We start from the raw sequence: 21,077 nt of genomic DNA on the forward strand, positions 1-21,077 counted from the left end.
GCGCCGTCTGTGGGGGCGCCTAAATGGATGTCGTGCCTGAGCACGAAGACCAAGACCGAGGAGCCAGAGTGGAGGGGACAGCCTCCGTCGCCTCACTAAGAGGACGGCGAAGGTCCCCTCGACAACGCACTGAACCACACACGAGGACGCGACCCTTCGGGGGAATGGGTGGCGACAGCGCCATAATAATGCAGGAGCTGCGCCACAGGGTCCAGAACCTGGAACGGCAGCTGGCCAACCAAGAGCACGACCGACGAACCACCGATCCCAGCTACTCCCCATCCCCTGAAAGCCGAGAGAGAGACTCCCACCGAAGTCGTCTACGGCGAAGAGTCACCCATCCCGAGAAGACGAAATGACACAATCATCTACTCCCGAGGAAAGGAAACGCGCCACACGTGACGAGGTCACGAAGATGAGGAACGAACGTCCGAGAGGACGCGGCAACCCGTCATAATGGGCGCCACCCCGTTCCATAGATCCATCCTCGAAGTCCGGCTACCGAACCACTTCGACAAACCGACGGATATGAGGTACGACGGAACTCAAGACCCTTTGGAACACCTCACGGCCTTCGAAGCAAGGATGAACTTGGAGGGAGTAGGGGACGAGGTGAGGTGCCGAGCCTTCCCGGTGACCCTGGCAGGACCCGCGATCAGATGGTTTAACGGCCTCCCGCAAGGGTCCATCTATGGGTCTTCAGACATCAGCCGTGCATTCCTGGCCCAGTTTACAACCCGAATAGCAAAGGCGAAGCACCCGATCAACCTTCTGGGGATAACCCAGAGACAGGAAGAGCCGACCAGAAGATACCTGGATCGGTTCAACGACGAATGCTTGGAAATTGACGGCCTAACCGATTCGGTGGCCAGCCTCTATCTGATGAACGGCCTCCTCAACGAGAGCTTTCGAAAACACCTTACCACGAAGCCGGTTTGGACGATGTACGAGATCCAAACGGTGGCCAAGGAGTACATAAATGAAGAGGAAGTCAGCCAAGTTGTGGCTGCCAACAAACGGCAGTCCGGCTACAACCAACCTAGGCAACAAGGTAATGGAGAAAGACTGAAAGAACAGGCCAGGGAAGGAGCGCCTAGCAGGGCACCCAGGCCGTTCCCTCGGGTCGGGAAATTCACCAACTACACTCCACTCACTCTTCCCATCATGGAAGTTTACCAGCAAATAGCCGAGAAAGGAATCCTGCCGAAGCCCCGACCACTCAAGGACCGTACAGGAGGAAACAAGAATTTCTATTGTGACTATCATAAGGGCTACGGTCACCAAACTCAAGACTGCTTTGACCTGAAGGATGCATTGGAACAAGCGATAAGGGAGGGTAAGCTAGCAGAATTCTCCCACCTTATCAGGGAGCCGAGGAGGCGCCATCGCGACCAAGATGAAGAAGGCAAAACCCGTTCGGCAAAGCGGCGACAGGAACCAAAAGACAGAGATCACGGCCTCACCGTGGTAAACGTGGTGACGGCCAAAAATACCGCGCCAAGGTCACGATCGGCGCACAAAAAAGATTCTAAGGTCCTAGCAGTCTCCTCCTCATCGGCGCGAAACTCTAAGAAGCCTCCCTCCATTTCCTTCGGTCTGGAAGACTAATGGTTCGACGAAGCCCCTGAAAACCCACCCATGGTCATTACGGCCAGAGTGGGAACTGGTCTCGTAAAACGAATCCTTGTTGACACAGGAGCAGACTCGAACATCATGTTCTGTAACGTATTCGACGCACTGGGACTAAGGGACGCCGACCTCATGACTCACCAGCACGGGGTCATTGGATTGGGCGACCACTTCATCAAACCTGATGGAGTAATATCCCTGCCAGTCTCCGTGGGACAGAATCAAGACCGAAGATCGGCGATGGCCGAGTTCGTAATCCTCCGAGATTCCACTGCCTACAATATCATCTTGGGAAGAAAGACGATTAACGATATCGAAGCGATAATCAACACGAAGCTGCTAGTCATGAAGTTCGTCACCAATGACGGATCTATAGGGTCCATACGAGGAGACCTTGAGACGGCAGTTGCTTGCGACAACGCCAGCCTCACCCTAAGGAAGAAATCCAAAGAGGCGTCCGGCGTGTTCCTAGCGGACCTGGACGCCAGAATAGACGACAAACCCAGACCGGAACTAGAAGGGGACCTGGAAAGATTCATGATCGGTGACACGGAGGAAAAATTCACGTTCGTCAACAAGAATCTCCCGCGTGAGCTAAAGGAGCCTTTGGTCGAAATGATCAGGGCCAATAGGGATCTATTCGCCTGGACACCGGCCGACATGTCGGGCATAGACCCCAAAATTATGTCACACCACCTGGCCGTCAAGTCGGGAGCACGCCCGGTAGCCCAACGGAGGAGAAAGGTGTCGCGGGAGAAGGCAGAGGAGGTGGTCAGGCAGACGGCCAGCCTTCTAGAAGCAGGTTTCATACGAGAAGTGGACTACTCGACATGGCTATCAAATGTAGTTCTAGTAAAAAAGCACAGCGGCAAATGGAGAATGTGCGTAGACTACTCTGACCTTAACAAGGCGTGCCCTAAGGATTGTTTTCCCCTCCCTAACATAGACGCGCTCGTCGATGCTGCGGCGGGCTACCGTTATCTGAGCTTCATGGACGCCTACTCTGGCTACAATCAGATACCGATGCACCGACCAGACGAAGACAAGACGGCGTTTATAACGCCGGGGGGAACCTTCTGCTATAAGGTGATGCCGTTCGGCCTAAAGAACGCGGGGGCAACATACCAAAGGCTGATGAACAAGATATTCCGCGACCTCGTAGGCAATACAGTGGAAGTCTATGTAGACGAGATCCTCGCGAAAACAACGCGACCCGACGACCTCCTGCATGACCTGGCAAAAGTCTTCGCGTCTCTCCGACAACATGGCATGAGGCTTAATCCCCTCAAATGTGCCTTCGCCATGGAAGCTGGAAAGTTCCTAGGATTCATGATAACTCAGAGAGGGGTAGAAGCTAACCCGGAGAAATGCCAAGCGATACTCCAGATGAAGAGCCCAGGCTATATCAAAGATGTCCAGAGGTTGGCAAGGCGGTTGACCTCGTTATCCCGGTTTCTTGGAGCGTCGGCAACAAAGGCCCTACCCTTCTTTAACCTCATGAAGAAAGGGATGGCGTTCGAATGGACGCCCGCATGCGAGGAAGCCTTTCGACACTTCAAAGAAATCCTGGCAGCACCCCCTGTGCTCAGGAAGCCGAAGGACGGGAGACCATTATATCTATACCTTGCCATTACAGGAGAAGCCCTGGCCGCAGTTCTGGTGCGAGAAGAAGGGAGGACTCAACAACCAGTCAATTTCATAAGGTGAGCCCTGCAAGGAGCAGAATTAAGGTACAGCAAACTGGAAAAGCTAGCTCTGGCACTCCTGACCTCCTCACGGAGGTTAAAGCAATACTTCCAAGGTCACCAGGTTGTCGTAAGAACGGACCAGGGAATCTGACAAGTACTTTAAAAACCCGATTTGGCGGGAAGGATGATGACTTGGTCCATTGAACTTTCCCAATACGACATACGATACGAACCCCGGCAAGCCATCAAGGCGCAGGCAATGGCAGATTTCCTGGTAGAAGTAACGGGAGACCCAACCGAAGAAACGGGCACACGGTGGAAGCTCCACGTGGACGGAGCCTTCAACCTGACGTCCGGGGACGCCGGGATCATCCTGGAAAGCCCGGTTGGAGTCGTATACGAGCAGTCGATCAGGTTCGAATTCCCCATTTCGAACAACCAGGTGGAATACGAAGCCCTCATAGGGGGCTTAACCCTAGCAGCGGAAGTCGGACGAACAAGGCTGGAAATATGCAGCGATTCTCAGGTCGTCACCTCCCAGGTAAACAGGAGCTATAAAGCCAGAGACTCATTATTACAAAAGTACTTGGAAAAGGTCAGGGAGTTAAGCCAAAAATTTGAGGAGGTCACGGTCCACCACGTACCCAGAGAAAGGAACACACGGGCAGACCTCCTATCAAAGTTGGCCAGCACTAAACCGGGAGAAGGCAACCGGTCTCTGATCCAGGGTATGACGAGGGAACCAGCGGTCACCTTGCATTTGTCAAAGCTGGGCTCTTCATGGCTGGACCCCATCACCAGCTTCCTAGAAAGTGGCAAACTCCCTGACGATGTAAAGGACGCCGCGAAACTGAGAAGGGAAGCAGCCAAATACGCGGTCATCCAAGGACAGCTATTTAAGAAGGGGCTCAACCAGCCCCTACTGAAATGCTTACATCCCGACCAAACGGACTACGTCCTCAGGGAAGTCCATGAAGGCTGCTGCGGACACCACATAGGAGGCAAAGCCCTAGCAAGAAAATTAATTCGAGCCGGATACTATTGGCCGTCAATGATGGCAGACTCCAAGGAGTTCGTCAAAAAATGTGTGAAGTGTCAAGAGAACGCCAATTTCCACAGGACACTGGCCTCCGAGTTAAGCATGCTGACGTCCTCCCGGCCATTTTCGCAATGGGGAGTCGACCTCTTGGGACCCTTCCCAGTCGGTCCCGGGCAAGTCAAGTATCTCATAGTCGCCATTGATTACTATACTAAATGGATAGAAGCCGAGCCGCTGGCCAGCATATCCTCATCCAATTGCAAGAAATTCATGTGGAGACAGGTGATAACGCGATTCGGGATTCCAGAAGTCGTCATCTCGGACAACGGCACGCAGTTCGCCGACAGGAAGTTCACGGAATTCCTCACCGGCCTGGGTATAAGACAGAAGTTCTCCTCGGTAGAGCACCCCCAGACAAACAGACAGGTGGAGTCCGCGAACAAGATTATCCTGTTAGGACTGAAGAAGCGATTGGATAATAAAAAAGGTACTTGGGCCGACGAACTAGCCTCAGTCCTCTGGTCTTACCGAACAACCGAACAGTCCTCCACTAAGGAGACCCCTTTCCGACTAACATACGGGTTAGATGCGGTAATACCCGTGGAAATCGGGGAACCAAGCCCCCGGCTACTTTTGAGAGGAGTGGAGGAAGCCGTGGAAAAAGACCTAATAGATGAAGCCAGGGAAATGGCCCATTTGACGAAGACAGTGCTAAAACAAAGAATGGCCCTACGCTACAACACCAAAGTGCTCAAAAGAGAATTCGAGCCGAACGACCTCGTCCTAAGGCGAAACGACATCGGCCCACCGACCTCTGGAGCGGGCAAGCTGGCGGCAAACTGGGAAGGCCCCTATAGAATCAAGAAAGTGATGGGTAAAGGTGCTTTCAAATTAGAAAGGCTCGATGGAAAGGAAGTCCCAAGAACATGGAACGCGAACAACTTGAGAAGATTCTACTCCTAGCGCACGAGGCGACACGCCGACCAATCGAGCTAAGTAGTTAATTTGCGGATTTGAACTTTTCGTTATGACCTATGGGCCCTTTATGTAATTACCGAATAAGATATACTTGTACAAGTTTCCTCTCTTTTGTTTTGTTCCCCTTATTTCCAGACAACCCGTCCCATCACAACTCGACAACGATGCGCGGTCCCGGGACTGATCACCCCGGGAGCCCATCAACTGCCGCGATAGCAGATGACTACACTAAAAGGCCACGACCCGTTAATATAAACGACAGCTATAAACCAATAACAGTTAATAGAAACGATAACACAATCAGACGAATAAGAAAGAATTAACTACGTTAAAGCGGGCAAATGACTAAAAAGTCAGTTATTCACAAAAGCCAAAACAAAATAGAGAATTCATTTCTTGGGAACGTCAACAATCTTGCCGTCTTTAATGACCTTGAAGACGCCAATCACCGACGTGTCGAACTCGGGAGCAACAATTTTTACCTGAGCTTTAAGGGCCTCCTCGGTCGCCAGGATCGCACCCTTCCCCTGCTTGACGACGTCTTTATACTTTGTTTTCAATGTTGCCAGTTCAGCCTCTACGGTTTGCTTCTCCTTCTCGATCTCGGCCACCCGTTTTTGTGCCGCGCCGACCTGACTCTCTAAAGCCATTTCGCGCTCGGCAAGTCGTGAAACCGTGGCGGCCGACTCTTCCAACTTCTTCTCGGCAGTAGTGGCTTTCTCCTCGGCAGTAGTGGCTTTCTTCTCGGCGGCAGTGGCTTTCTTCTCGGCAGCATCGAGTTTCTCTTTTGATTGGGTCAGCTGCTCCCGGAGAGTCTCAACTTCACTCTTAAGCTCATTATTAGCCTTCCCAGCTGATTCCAACCTCCTGCAAAGGGACTCCATCCCGGACAGTTCAAACTCGGCCTTCCGAGCTATCACTGCGCCGCGCAATAGAGTACGGTACATCCACCTCGCTTGCCCGGCAAGGGACGACTCGTGAAAATGCTCCTCAGTACCGGGAATCAGCTGAGAGTCGATAAAGTTCCCGGCGTCAAAATTCTTCTCCATTACAGTAAGAACCCCCTCGGGGCTGCTGGACATCTTCCTCTTCCTCTTCAAGCTTGGAACCTCCTCCACCTCTTCGTCGGCAGCAGGGTTGGACGTCGACCCCCCAGTACCAACCACGTCAAGGATCGGGGAAGCGTGAACCGCCGTGCCACCATGAACCGGGACATCCTGAGCCGAAGTGCCGGTCTTCTCGACCGTGACCCCTTGCTCGGGATTGGCCTTGTCCTCCGGAGGAGCGGTAGTTTTTTCATTACCTCCCTCGTCGTCACTTGCGCAAAGGAAGGTTTGGAACAAGTTAGGGAGACCCGTTTTTTCGGCAGACATCCCCACTGCAAAAAAGGAAGTGAAGTCGGTTAGTCGCGACGAATTATTAAGAAAAGCAAAAAAGCTAGGAGGCAAAACAAGCAGAGGCTTCTCACAAATATAATTACGGCCGGCCTCCCGATCACCCATGAGGAGGTGAGGATTCACATGATTCCTCCCAAAGACTGCCATCAACACGTCAGCAATCTTTCTATCCACCGCAAACATGCCCTTATAGGATACCTTAACGAAGGCGTTAGACCTTGCCCCGAAGCTCCAATAGGCCGGGATAAGGCGTACCCCCTCCAACGACAACCAAAAGGGATGACGACCTTTGACAGGACGGACCTTGAAATATTTATCCTTAAATCCGTGATAGGAGTCCTCAAACAAACCAAAGATCCTCCGACCTTGAGCAGACCGGAAGGACATGAACCCCTTTTTATGCTTCCCCTCCTTCGAAGGGTTTGTAAGATTGAAAAATAAAAGAAAGACATCTACAGACACCGGCAGCTCAAGGTATTCACAAACCATCTCGAAACAGCGGATTGAAGCCCAGCTGTTCGGATGCAACTGCGACGGTGCCACGGAAACCCGACTTAAAAGCGCCATTAAGAAGGCGGAAAATGGAATACGGGCTCCCACTTGAGTAAACATGGACTTGTAGAACCAAATCCAGTCGGCAACATGGGGGGCGCGGAAATTGAGCTCATACAAGCGCTCGTGAGGAGCCGGGACGAAGACATCATAATTGGCCTCCTCGTCTGTCCCTCCGCACAAGTACTTGTTCTGACGAAACTCGGTGAGCTCCTCTTCGCCCATTTGGTTAGGAGAATCCTTTACATCGGAAACAACCCAGGCGTAGGGGTCATACGCCGCGGGAGAAGGGGAAGCCCGGGAGGAGGTGCGAGCCATACCTACATGGGGGACCATCCAGTCAGTCTAAGAGGTCGGGTGCTCGGAACGAATGCAGAAGCTACCCCCACACTACTCCCTAAGGCTAAAACACAATTAAAAAGGTAAAAAGCCCATACAAAACCTACCCTGGAATGGTACACCTCCCCTAACACGTCTGGCCAGCATCGAAAGGCCATATAACAACAAAAACCAAACGAGACAGCAAAAATGGTAAGTAAACACAAGCAACAAGCATCCAAGAACAAAGCAGAAAAGGATTCAGGAACTACATGAATCGATTGTGAGAGCGAAGAAGGATGAAGGAAGGATGCACGAGGGCACAGCGGCGATGCTCTGAAACTTTGGGGAGAGGATAGCAGAAAGATAGAATGAACTGGAATACGCAGAAAGTATAAAAAAGAAGAAGAAGAAACGAAACTGACAGTTTAAAAACTGCCTCCCAGGAAGCGCGAAAAATTTGGGGGCATAATAGTCTTTGCAAACGGGGTTTTTACCCTATTATGAGCATTCAATGCTCAGCGCGAGGAACGAGGCGGCGAAACGGTTGTTTGAGCAACCAAGGGACACGCGCACAGGGGGCATGTCCCTCCCACGAGCAGCCGACCTAACGAGGATGAACGAAACATGAAGTAACACGCCATTGATAGCTCGCACGACTACCACTGGCGCGTGGGGGCACTGTTACGGCCTGGCCCAGGCCACTCGCGGGTCAACCCGACCCACCAATGGACCGACCCAGATGGTCGGGCACCTGCAGCTCACAACGCGACCCGGACACGCGTCCCTGACAGCTCACCACTGCAGCTGCATGGAAGCTTCTAGGAAGGTGGGCCTATCCTTGAAGGGCCCACCTCTGACACGGTATAAATGGGGAAGGACCTGCCCCTCCCCCAAGGTACGTCACCCTTTCCACCTATCATTTTTCCCACATGCACACTAGCTGACTAGAGCGTCGGAGTGTCTTTGCAGGTGGTACCCCCTCCTTTCCTTCACAACAGGAGCATGGCTACACGGCAAACCCGAATCCGGCTCGACCACGATCCAGGCGCTCTCGCCCCTTCCAATAACTACCCGACCTGTCCGGCAACCGACTACCGAACAATTGTTATAGATGACCCTTGCTTTATATCTATTGTAAGATGTAATAAAACAGAGCCTAAAGTTTTAGTAACCTTTTCTTTTCGCAAAGATGTGAATTTAATATATTTTTTTGGTGACTATGCAAATTATTTTTAACAACACAAGTAGAATTTCTTTCTCTAGATACTGGATAAGAAAGAGAGAGGAAAATTTGGTGCATAACATTTTATTTTTTTAAGATCTTTGTTCTTTTATTTATTAAGAAAACATTTTGCTGTTCCTAACATTTAAAGTATAACATTTTGATTTAAGTTTTTTTTGTTAATAAATTTTGAAATATTTTATTTTTATGCAAATATTTTATTTTAATCTTTCAGTCAAAATTAATTTTTCTTTTAAGAATATTTTTTTTCTTATCATATTCTTCTAACCAACTAATCATCCTAATTGTTCTGACAGTAATTATAATGGTAGATATTTGAGAATAAAATTGACAAAAGAATAAGGAAAAAAATAATATAAGACAAAATACATTTTGGGAATAAATTTTTTAAATTTTTATTTTACGATAAAAATAAGACAATAAAATATTTATGATAAGAATATAATGTTTTAAATATTAAGAATGAAAATATAATTTATTTCATATTTAAGTGATTAGAATAATATTTTATTCTTAGATTAAAATCTTTATCAACTTGATTATCTTTCATTTTTTCGTATTTTACATTATACATACTAAGTTTTATAAATAATTGTGATTTAGTAAATATATTAGTATCTATTAATTTATTAATAAGTATTTTATTCATTAAATATGTATAAAAAATAACAAATGCGAATATGAGGAAATTTGGAGATGAGGATTTGGGTTTTGAGATGGGGTGGGGTTGGGGTACTATGGGTTGAATTTGAAAGTTGTATTTGACATTAAAGTTGGGGTTAAAGTTTTGGGATTGAAGATGATTAATAGGTAAAATTAAAAATAAAAAGTTGACTTATGGTTAATTATAAAAAACAATTAACTATAAAGGTATTTTTTTTAAAGTTATAAAAGTATTTGAAACTAATTAAATATTAAAGATAATTTTATTTTTTTAAATATCTATTATCTATTATATTTATTATATATTATTGAAATTAAATTTCACTAATTAATAATATATTTGATCTGATATATTCTTAATGGTGTTTTTAATTTATTTCATTTGATTCATTTAAAAGCGTTAATTAATTATCTATTTATTTGATTTGATTGGGATAAATATCAAATTATTTAACATTTTGTTTGACCACATTAACTATAATTAACCATCTATATTAATTATTTGATTTGACTAGAATAAATAATTTGATTTTATTTTAATTTGCTCTAATTTTAAATCTTATATATTTTCATTAATAATTTGTAAAAGTGTTATATCTTATTTATAAGATATTTTTTAATTATTTAATTTATTTTATTGAGCTAAACAATTAATTAATTAATTTATTATATCAATTATTTAATTTAGTTCATTTAAATATATGTTATTTGATTCAATTCAGTGTCATGTTGATGTTTGAGTTGTTATTTATCAAAAGATCTTTTTTTTTAAATTACCTGTATCAATAATTATTATTTTAATATGAATAATTTAAAATTCTAGACACAAATTATTTTTGTCATTCCACAAAAATTAAGACAATATATTATGCATTTAATTATGTATTTATCTTATCTTTAACGGTTTTGATAGATATTTAAATTAACAAAAAACATAAAATCGTTTCTAGGTAACATTATAGCCGCTTCAACTTAAGAATAGAAAAATATGATAGTGAGTTTCAACAGATAACAATGTTAATTATATTACTTTAATTTTAACAATAAATATAATACTAGAGTATAGAAAAGTTTTAGGTAGATTTAAAAAAAAAAAAATTTATAATAATTTTTTTTGTTATAATAATAAAGAATATAATATAAAGACAATTTTTATCTCATATTATATTATACTTTCTCAAATCAATTTTAATATGAAAGTAAAAAAATTTACAAATTTTACTTACGAATTATGAGAAAATATCTATACATTTAACTACTAATATTATTTAAGAATGATATTTAAAAAAAGAAGATTCTAATGTAAATATTTTAATTTAATTATAAACTATATATTATTTTTAGTGAATAATTGTCATACTTTGAAAATAAAAAATATATTATTTATTAATTTTATTCTTTTTAATATTAAAAATAGTTCAATTTTAAATTTAATTAATTTTATAAAATTTTTATAACAAAAATTACTATGCCTTTTTTATCCCATGTGGAACACGAATATAGTTTATTTATTTATTGATAAAAATTAGATTTTTAAGAATTGAATTTTGGTGTTTAAAATAAATAAGTAAAATTACAGAATTAAATTAAACTTCAATATTTAGAATGCTTATTAAATGAATTAAAATTTTATAATGAATAACTTTATTCTTTATTAACGTAACATTATACTTAAATAATAAATATACTTATTTATTAAATTATATAAAATAATTAAAATTTATATTTTGTAACTAAAATTATTTTCAACTAAAATTTGTTCATCTCTTAAAAAGATTGGATTAATCTAGAAATATTAATTTAAAAACAGTGTTATTATTTATTAATTAAAAAAATTAAATGGTTCTCTATGGTTGATTTTAACGACAAATTCAACAAAAAAAATGAACTATCAAAAGCTAATTTGTTAAGTAATTCAATGACATAATAAGTAAAAAAGGTCAATTATTAACAGCAAATTATAATAAATTAGCAATAATAATATTATTAAAAAAAATTATGCCACTTTTTGTTAGTATCATGATTGATACAATTTTACTTGAAAATGTTTAAACGGAACAGATTGGCAAATACTTGATATTATTAGTTTAAGTTAAACACATAAAATTATATATGTGGAGATATATTTTTAGTTCTATATAGGAGACCTTAAAAAATGGTATATATTAATTATTAAGTGAGTTGAAGAGAAGAAAAAAAAAAGAAAATGACAGGAAATGAAAGTGTTGAGAGAAGAGAAGGTGTGTGTGGAAGATTGGGAGGCCTTGAGAAAAAGTAAAGTTAAAAAAAAGTAATTAGATTATAAGGATATTTTAGATATTTTAAATTTTAAATAAAATTTAATGAAATGAAATTTTAAATTAGACCTATTTGAATTGGAATTAATTTTAGAAAAAAAATAATGGAATTAAATTGAATTCTATCTAAATTAATTTAATTTTTTTGTTTTAAACATGAGAAAGAAATTGAATTCTATGAGGTATTGAAACATCCTGTAAAAAGATTCCGCCGTTGATAAAAAGGTATCTAAAAAATATTATCGACAAGAGCCTATAAATAATTTGAAAATGCGACAAAAATAACCAATAATTATTATATTTTTTATAAGTGATAAAATAAACATTTTTATTTAACAAATGACTTATCCATTTAATTTGAATTTTTGTGCTAACATTTGAATAAATATTATAAAAGTGCAAAAAAAAATTCAAAACAATATCTGATCTTTAGATTTTTTATTTTTAAAAAATATGATAATTCACAATAAAAATTTTTTTAAAAAAATCACTTGACATAAATTATCAAATTTTAAGGATAATAATATTTTATTTTTTAAAATAATAATTGAAAAAATTTGCATCAAAATATAATTTCTAAATTTTTTCAAAATATATTTAATATCTAATTTTTTTTTTATTGCATCCTTAAATCTTTTAAAGATTTATTTGTTATTACCATCGTTACCATCATTTAAAATTCTTTTTGTCAAGTATATAAATTTTTGAATACCATTTTAATAGTTTCCTCTATTAATTTACTATGGTGAACTGGTGATCACTTATTTTTCAATTTATTAAGAAGAGATATAAAAATATCATCATTAGGAAAAGCATGAAAAAAAGGGAAAGAATTTGAAAATGTTATAATATGAATGTTCATAATTTAATGATTCATGACCTTCGTTAATCATTCAAATTCATCTTGGGTGGCTTAAATTTTCAAAGGTAGGTGGTTTAAAACTTTAAATTTTTAAAGGTGGACTAAACATTAATAATGTTGAAGATAGGTTCACAAGCCCTAAGACACCACGGAAAAGAAAAACAAAAGCAAACATACATTATTTGTGCTCTGATAAACAATATATGTGCATATAACAGATAATATATTATTGAGTATAATATAAAATTTCAATTATAATAAAATACATATATTAAAGAATATTAATATTAAAATTTTTAAATTTCATTTCTCTATTTTATAATTATTCTATCTTCTCTATTTATTTTTGAACAAAGTATCATTTTTGTCTTCAACGTTTGGAATAAGTTTTAAAGTTGTCTCTAACGTTTGAATTGTCCTATTTAAGTCCCTAAATTGAAATGATTTTGAAACGTTAAGCACTTAAATAGGACGAACACGTTGGGGACAAAAACGATACATATAAATAAATTTTAATTTTATCTTTCAATAACATTAATTTTTTACGGTACATAGTTATTTAATTATTTTTTAATCACATTTAAGTAAATTACACTTAATCACATTAATTTTATTCTAAATAAATTTTTTTTATAATTTTACTCTTAAAAATTTTTACTCATCATAAAATATTTGTAGAGTGACTAATACATAAACTTGTAGGGAAAAAATGATACATATACAATAAAGTAATGTAATTCTGGTCATTTTACAAACATTTTATGATGAGTAAAAATCTTTAAGAGTAAAATTATAAAAAATATTTAGAATCAAAGTAATGTGATTAAAAAATAATTGAATAACTATGTACCGTAAAAGATTAATATTAGTGAAGGACAAAATTAAAATTTATTTTTATGTATCGTTTTTGTCTCCAACATTTTCTTTCTATAAGTCTCTAATGTTTCAAAATCGTCTCAATTTTGTCCCGTCATCAATTCTGTTAACAAATTCCTAACGGTATGACAACATTGAGTCAATTTTGAAACGTTACGGACTTAAATAAAACGATTCAAACGTTATGGACAACTTTGAGACTTATCCCAAACATTGGGGACAAAAATAATACTTTACTCTTTATTTTACAATAGAAAATACATCAAAGTAGTTCTCAAAAATATATATAAAAAGAGTTTTATACTTACATTGAATCATTTATTGTCGTATTAAAAAAGATAATTTTTTCTTCGCATACAAGCGTTTTACCTATACAAGTCATATAAGTCTATATATTCTATTTCACATCAGATGTGCCTCTTCTAGCACGTCGATTTCACGCGCTTCATAATTTAACAGATTTTTCAATCAACGTCTGCACGCTTCTATCTTTCGTTATCGTCATCACCAACACCACCTCCTCCTCCTCCTCTTCCTCCTTCTTTTTTCATTGCAATTTTTTCTCCTCCTTCTTTTTCCTCCTTCTCCTTCTTATCTCATTGTTGAAAATGATGAATAATTCAAGTTCAGATTATCAATTGAACAAAAACGAAATTGATTATTGTTTTGAATCCAATCAAGTAGTTGAGGTGTGGTTCGATTCTAGTTAATTTTTTCGTTAGTAGTTTATGATCTTGTAGGTGAATAATGTTTCATTGTTGATTGTTTGAATTGAATGTAATGTAAAAGTTCTGCATTGAAGAAAATATTTTTCTGTATTTGCAGTAAATTTGGGTGTAACATGAAGATATTTGGGTGTATTCTTTAAGAATTTTCAGTGTATGTGTGCTGATAAATTCTGTATAATTCAAAACTCTTTTTCTCTCTCCTCCTCATCTTCTGCTATTTCTTCTTCTTCTTCTTCTTCTTCTTCTTTTTATCATCATTATCATAATTTTTTTTCTTATTCAACTTTTTTTTCTTGTTTTATCTTCTCAAGTTTCTTCTTGTTTTAATCTTTTAACAATAATAAAAACAAAAAATCAAACAAAATAGAAGAAGAAACACATAATGGTACAAAATTACTTGGAAGATGATAAACTTACATTCATTCAACTAAAAGAAAGAAAAAAATAAGAAAAAAGAAGAAAAAATGTAGTATTAGAGGAAATATTTTTTCTATATTTGTAGCAAATTTGAGCGTAACACGAAGATATTTGGGTATATTGTTTACGAATTTTCGGTGTTTGTGTGCTGATAAATTATGCATAATTCAAAACTCTTCCTCTTTCTCCTTTTCATCTTCTGCTGCTTCTTCTTCTTCTTTTTTTTCTATCATCATTGCCATCTTCTTCTTCTTTTTTTCTTATTCAACTTTTTCTTTTTATTTTATCTTCTCAAATTTTTTCTTGTTTTACTTTCTCACCAGTACCACCACCTCCTCCTCCTCTTTTTTCTCCTTCTTTTTTTCATTGGAATTTCTTCTCCTTCTTCTTTTTTTCCTTCTCCTCCATCATCAGTTATCTCGTTGTTGAAGATAATGAATAATTCAAGTTCAGATTGTCAATTGAATTAGAACGAAATTGATTATTTTGAATCCAATCAAGTGGCTGAGGAGTGGTTCGATTCTAGTTAATATTTTCGTTAGTAGTTTATGCTTCTGTAGGTAAATAATGTTATTTTTATTTGTGAAAATTGTTGTTCATCGTTGATGGTTTGAATTGAATGTAATGCAAAAGTTATGCATTAAAGAAAATATTTTTCTGTATTTGGGTGTAACGCGAAGATATTTGGGTGTATTGTTTAAGAATTTTCGGTGTATGTGTGCTAATAAGTTCTGCATAATTCAAAACTCTTTTTCTCCCTCCTCCTCATCTTTTGCTGCTGCTTCTTCTTTTTTTCATCATCATCATCATCTTTTTTTCTTGTTTTATCTTCTCAAGTTTCTTCTTGTTTTACTCTTTTAATAAGAACAAAAAAAATAAAAAATTAAACAAAGAAAAAGAAAAAACACATAATGGTATAAAATTATTTGAAAGATGATGAACTTACATTTGTTCAACTAAAAGAAAAAAAGAAATGAGGAAAAATAGAAGAAAAAAAAGCAGCATTAGAGAAAATACTTTTTTGTATTACAACAAATTTGGGTGTAACACGAAGATATTTGGGTGTATTGTTTAAGAATTTTCGGTATATGTGTAACAGTCCAGACCTCTGTAACAGCCCAGACCACCTACTAGCACGATATTGTCCACTTTGGCACACAAGGCCTCACGGTTTTTGCCTTTGACGATAGGGATGATAGCTGAAACCCCCCACACTCACTCGTCAAAATGCGTCATGCTAGGGAGAGGTATCCACACCCTTATAAGGCATGCTTCGTTCCCCTCCCCAACCGATGTGGGACCTTACAATCCACCCCCCTAAGGAAGTCCAGCGCCCACGCTGGCACATCGATCAGGGTTCCGGCTCTGGTACCATATAAATGTAACACCCCAATTACCCTAAACTGTACCTCTAGCCGTAAAGTAAAGGTTAATTAGAGGTTACGACAAAGAAGTCCAGCGTTCACGTTGGCACATTGATCCGGGTTCTGGCTCTGATACCATCTGTAACAGCCCAGACCACCCGCTAGCACGATATTGCCCGCTTTGACATAGAATGCCTCACGGTTTTGTATTTGATGACAATGATGATAGCCGAAACCCCCATACTCACTCGTCAAAACGCGTCATGCTAGGGAGAGGTATCAACACCCTTATAAGGCATGCTGTTACAGATGGTATCAGAGCCAGAACCCGGATCGATGTGCCAGCGAGCGCACTGGCTCCCTTAGGGGTGGATTGTAAGGTCCCACATCGGTTGGAAAGGAGAACGAAACATGCCTTATAAGGGTGTGGACATCTCTCCATAGCATGAGCGTTTTGACGAGTGAGTGTGGGGGGTTTCGGCTATCATCCCTATCGTCAAATGCAAAATCGTGAGACCTTGTATGCCAAAGTGGACAATATTGTGTTAGCGGGTAGTCTGGGCTGTTACAGATGGTATCAGAGGCAGAGTCCGGATCGATGTGTCAGTGAGGGCGCTGGGCTCCTTTAGGGGGGTGGATTGTAAGGTCCCACATCGGTTGGGAAGGAAAACGAAGCATGCCTTATAAGGGTGCAAAAACCGTGAGGCCTTGTGTGCCAAAGCGGATAATATTGTGTTAGCGGGTGGTCTGTGCTATTACAATACGTGTGCTGATAAGTTTTGCATAATTTAAAACTCTTCCTCTTCTTCTTCCTCATCTTCTGCTACTTCTTCTTCTTTATCTTCTTATTTCATATTCTCATAATTCTTCTTGGGATGAAAAAATCAAACAAAGAAAAAAAAATACATAATGTTGCAAAATTAATAAAAAGAGAATGAGGAAAAAAATGTAGCAACAACAGTAATAAAAAAACGACGTTAAAAATGAAACACACGAAGTAAAAGGAGGAGAAGCGGAAAGAAGAAGGAAGATGAGGAAGAGGAGGAGGAGGAACGCGAAGCGCGCTATAGAAACAGTTGAGTAGTGCGTGTTAGCATGCTTATATGAGTGAGTGTCCTTTTTGTAGATTTGGCCCAATTTATATGACTTGTAAACTAAAATGACTTGTATATGTAGTACTTCTCAAAAAATTAGTTTTTAAAGTTATTATTCAAAAATTTATCCAAATAAATGAATCTCATGAGATGACAAATAAATCAAAGGGTAAAGTATATTTTTCCCCCCTAATATTTATAATTCTTTTTAAAAATATCCCTAACATTTAGTTGCATTCAATTTTATTTTTAATATTTTTTATTTTTATCAAAATTTTGTCTAGATGTTAATTTTATATGAAATATTAGAGAAAAAATTAAAAATTTTTAGGAATAATTTTCACACAATTTGAAAACATTAAAAATAAAATTAAATAAATAGAAAATATTAAAGACAAAATTAAATAAAATTAAATGTTAAAAAATATTTTAAAAAATCACAAATATTAAAAAAAAAAACAAATATACTTTGTCTTATATCAAAATAAATCTTACATTGATAAATTAAAAAGACAAAATACAAAGATTATAACCATAATTTAAGAACCAGTGTGACTATTTTACAATTGATGATAATTACAGATAGTCTAGTAAGCAATTATAGAATAAGTCTAATTTTTCAACTTACTCTCACTTTTCCTATATTTTCTTAATTAAAAAAAAAAAAACTCTTAAACTAGTCGCAAAATAAAGGGTATAATATAAGAAAAAGTATTAAAGAATTTAATCCACCGATTTAATTATTTTTATTTTTAAAATAAAAATATCAAAACTTTTATCTTTTCAATGTTTTTGAAAAACTTTTATTCAAAATTTTCTTTTTTAATTATTAAAAAAATAAATTGATAAATTAAAAATTTTAATCATTATTCATAATATAATCTCTTACAGGTCTTTTTTTTATAATATTTTTCAATTTAACAGATTAAAAATTAATCCGCCCTAAAATTAAAATTCTATTTAAGAATTTATAATTAGTTAAGAGTCAAATATCTAACACTTAAAAAAAAAAGTAAATATTTATCTTGTCCTTGACTTTTTTTTTTCGAGAGACAAAACATATCTTAATCATCCCGAAATTTCAACCACACTTCCATCTATTTATAAAATTTTACAAATCGAACTCTATTTTCAGTTGATAAACGGTGACCTATTTAATGTATCCGATGAAATTTGATGTACCATATCACAGTGACATGTGTCAATACCAATTTGTTAAAGGAATTAAAAGCTCAATCATCAAAAAAATAAAAATAAAAAAAATTCTCATATTCTTCTCTTATCCCCTTCTTTCGTCTTTTCTTCTTCCTCTTCTTTTTCTTTCTCTTCAAGCACCATCATCTCCATCACCATCATTATCGAATTTCACCTTCACGACCATCACCATAGCACCACCATAGTCAAATCCTCTTTTTTTTTTCTTCCTCTTTTTTTTATTCTTTCATCATGCCATCTCTAGAACCACCATCTTTTCCCTCTGTTTTGGCACCAGCAGCCACCACCACCGTGGTTTCCTCTTCTTACTCTCCCCAAATCTTTCCAGTGTCACCAAGATCCTCGCCGTCTTCATATTCTTTCGCACCACTACTATCGCCGCTAAAAACTCCCCCTTCTCTAAATGGCTTCTGTTCGCCAATTTTATCTATCCCTCCCTCGTAATAGTGATATATTTTCAATTTTCACACCTTAAATCATAAAACAAATTATCATAACTCTAACTATTTGCCTATTACATCTGTTTTCATCACTAATTAAAGAAAATAGAAAGAACAAATCAGAATATAGTTAAAGAGAATCCGACTCAGAAGCACGGGCGAAACAGTCGAATAGGACAACTAGTAGTGGCAAAAACAGAAGAGGACACATGGCGACAAACGAAGTAGACAGAGGAACCAGAGGCAGATACAAAAGCACAGATGCAAAAAGCGAACTAATTCTCTCTTTTCTGATCTCTCTTGAAGGCCAGTATAACTGTGTGGGTTTGAGGCAAGGGGGAGTTGAAATACAGATAAGGAGAAAAAAAGGGGAGAAGAGAAAGGTAGAAATAGCAAGAGTCGAAGGTAGTTAGGGTTTTAAGTTTTGACGAGGGATTTTTAGTTCCTTTAACAAATTAGTATTAGAGTGAAGTACCAACCCGACCCCTGTCCATTTTTAAGAATGACAACGCGACCCCTCAAAATAAAATCGATCCACTTCGGTCCCTGTCCCCTGATTCCGTCACACAACGCGGTCCCTGTGGGTATTTTTTCGTCAACTCTAAACGGAAAATGCTGACGTGTCAGGTTCAAAAATGGTTAGGAGTCTAATTGTCTCTAAATTTAAATTAGTTAGGGGTTTATTTGTCCTTATAATTCTTTAAATAATATTTTTTTAAATTATTTTTTGTTCATTATATTAATATTCTTTTTCCAATAAATTATTAAATATATAGTATAATAAGTACAAACTAATTAATAAATTATTCAAATTTAAAAATATCATTTATTATGAAATTAAATAAATAATTCTCAAATATAATTTTTAAATATATAAATAATAAACATTAAAATTCAGTTAATACATTAATAATAATAACCCTATGATATACTATTGGTATTATGATCTAGATAATTTTTTACAATAAAGTGAAACCTAATGAACACATTATTTGATATATAGTAAAATATTTTTGAGTAATAACAAATTTAATTTTTTATCTCTTTAAACTAAATTAATAAATCTATTTGATATCTTTGTACTAAAATACACTATGAGCAAGCTACTAATACTAAATGAAATAATTAAAATATATAACCTTTAATGAAATAATTAAATACTAATTGAAATAATTCTATTTTTATATCTTTAATTGAATTTTAATATACTTAAAATTTTAATTAATCTATATTATTCTTATATTCTTTATCAATCTATAACCTTATGACCATATGTATTATTAATAGATTAATAATATTATTGATATTTTAAATTTGTTGAGTTTATAAATGGTCTCCATAATATATATAGTGTATTTTAATTATTTCATTTAGTATTAATAGTTTACTCATAGTGTATTTTAATACAAAGATATCAAATAGAATTATTAATTTAGTTTAAAGAGATAAAAAATTAAATTTGTTATTACTCAAAAATATTTTACTGTATATCAAATAATGTGTTCATTAATTTTTACTTTATTGTGAAAAATTATCTAGATCATAATACTAATAACATATCATAGGGTTATTATTATTAATGTATTAACTGAATTTTAATATTTATTATTTATATATTTAAAAATTATATTTGAGAATTATTTATTTAGTTTTATAATAAATGATATTTTTAAATTTGAATAATTTATTAATTAGTTTGTACTTATTATACTATATATTTAATAATTTATTGGAAAAAGAATATTAATATAATGAACAAAAAAATAATTTAAAAATATTATTTAAAGAATTATAAGGACAAATAAATCCCTAACCAATTTAAATTTAGAGACAATTAAACCCCTGTCCATTTCTGAACTTGATACGTCAGCATTTTCCGTTCAGAGTTGACGGAAAAATACCCACAAGGACCGCGTTGTGTGACGGAATCAGGAGACAGGGACCGAAGTAGATCAATTTTATTTTGAGGGGTCGCGTTGTCATTTTTAAAAATGGACAGGGATCGAGTTGGTACTTCACTCTTAGTATTAATATCTAGCACCCGTTTTATCAACCGAGAATAGAAGTCAATTTGTATAATTTTATAGATGTATGGGGTTTTTTTTGGTGACTATAGATGTATGGGGTTTAATTGAAGTTTTGGGAGATTAAAATGCGTTTTTGTGCTTGTTTAGCGTTATTAAATTGATAAAAAAGATATTTTTTAATTAAAAAAGATATTTTTTATTTTTTAGTGTGTTTGACAAATTTCTAATACAAAAGTAAAAGTATTAG

General features: G+C 36.7%; 1 protein-coding gene across 1 annotated transcript; it reads left to right on the forward strand.

Annotated features, from left to right (window-relative positions):
- Positions 1 to 456: 456 nt before the first annotated feature.
- Positions 457 to 1,608, forward strand: LOC130948918 (uncharacterized). The gene has a single exon (XM_057877779.1). The coding sequence runs from the start codon at positions 457 to 459 to the stop codon at positions 1,606 to 1,608; it is 1,152 nt and encodes a 383-aa protein (XP_057733762.1).
- The last annotated feature ends 19,469 nt before the right edge of the window (positions 1,609 to 21,077 follow it).

Source organism: Arachis stenosperma, chromosome 9, assembly GCF_014773155.1.
Source record: "Arachis stenosperma cultivar V10309 chromosome 9, arast.V10309.gnm1.PFL2, whole genome shotgun sequence".
In the NCBI taxonomy this organism is placed as follows: Eukaryota; Viridiplantae; Streptophyta; class Magnoliopsida; order Fabales; family Fabaceae; genus Arachis; species Arachis stenosperma.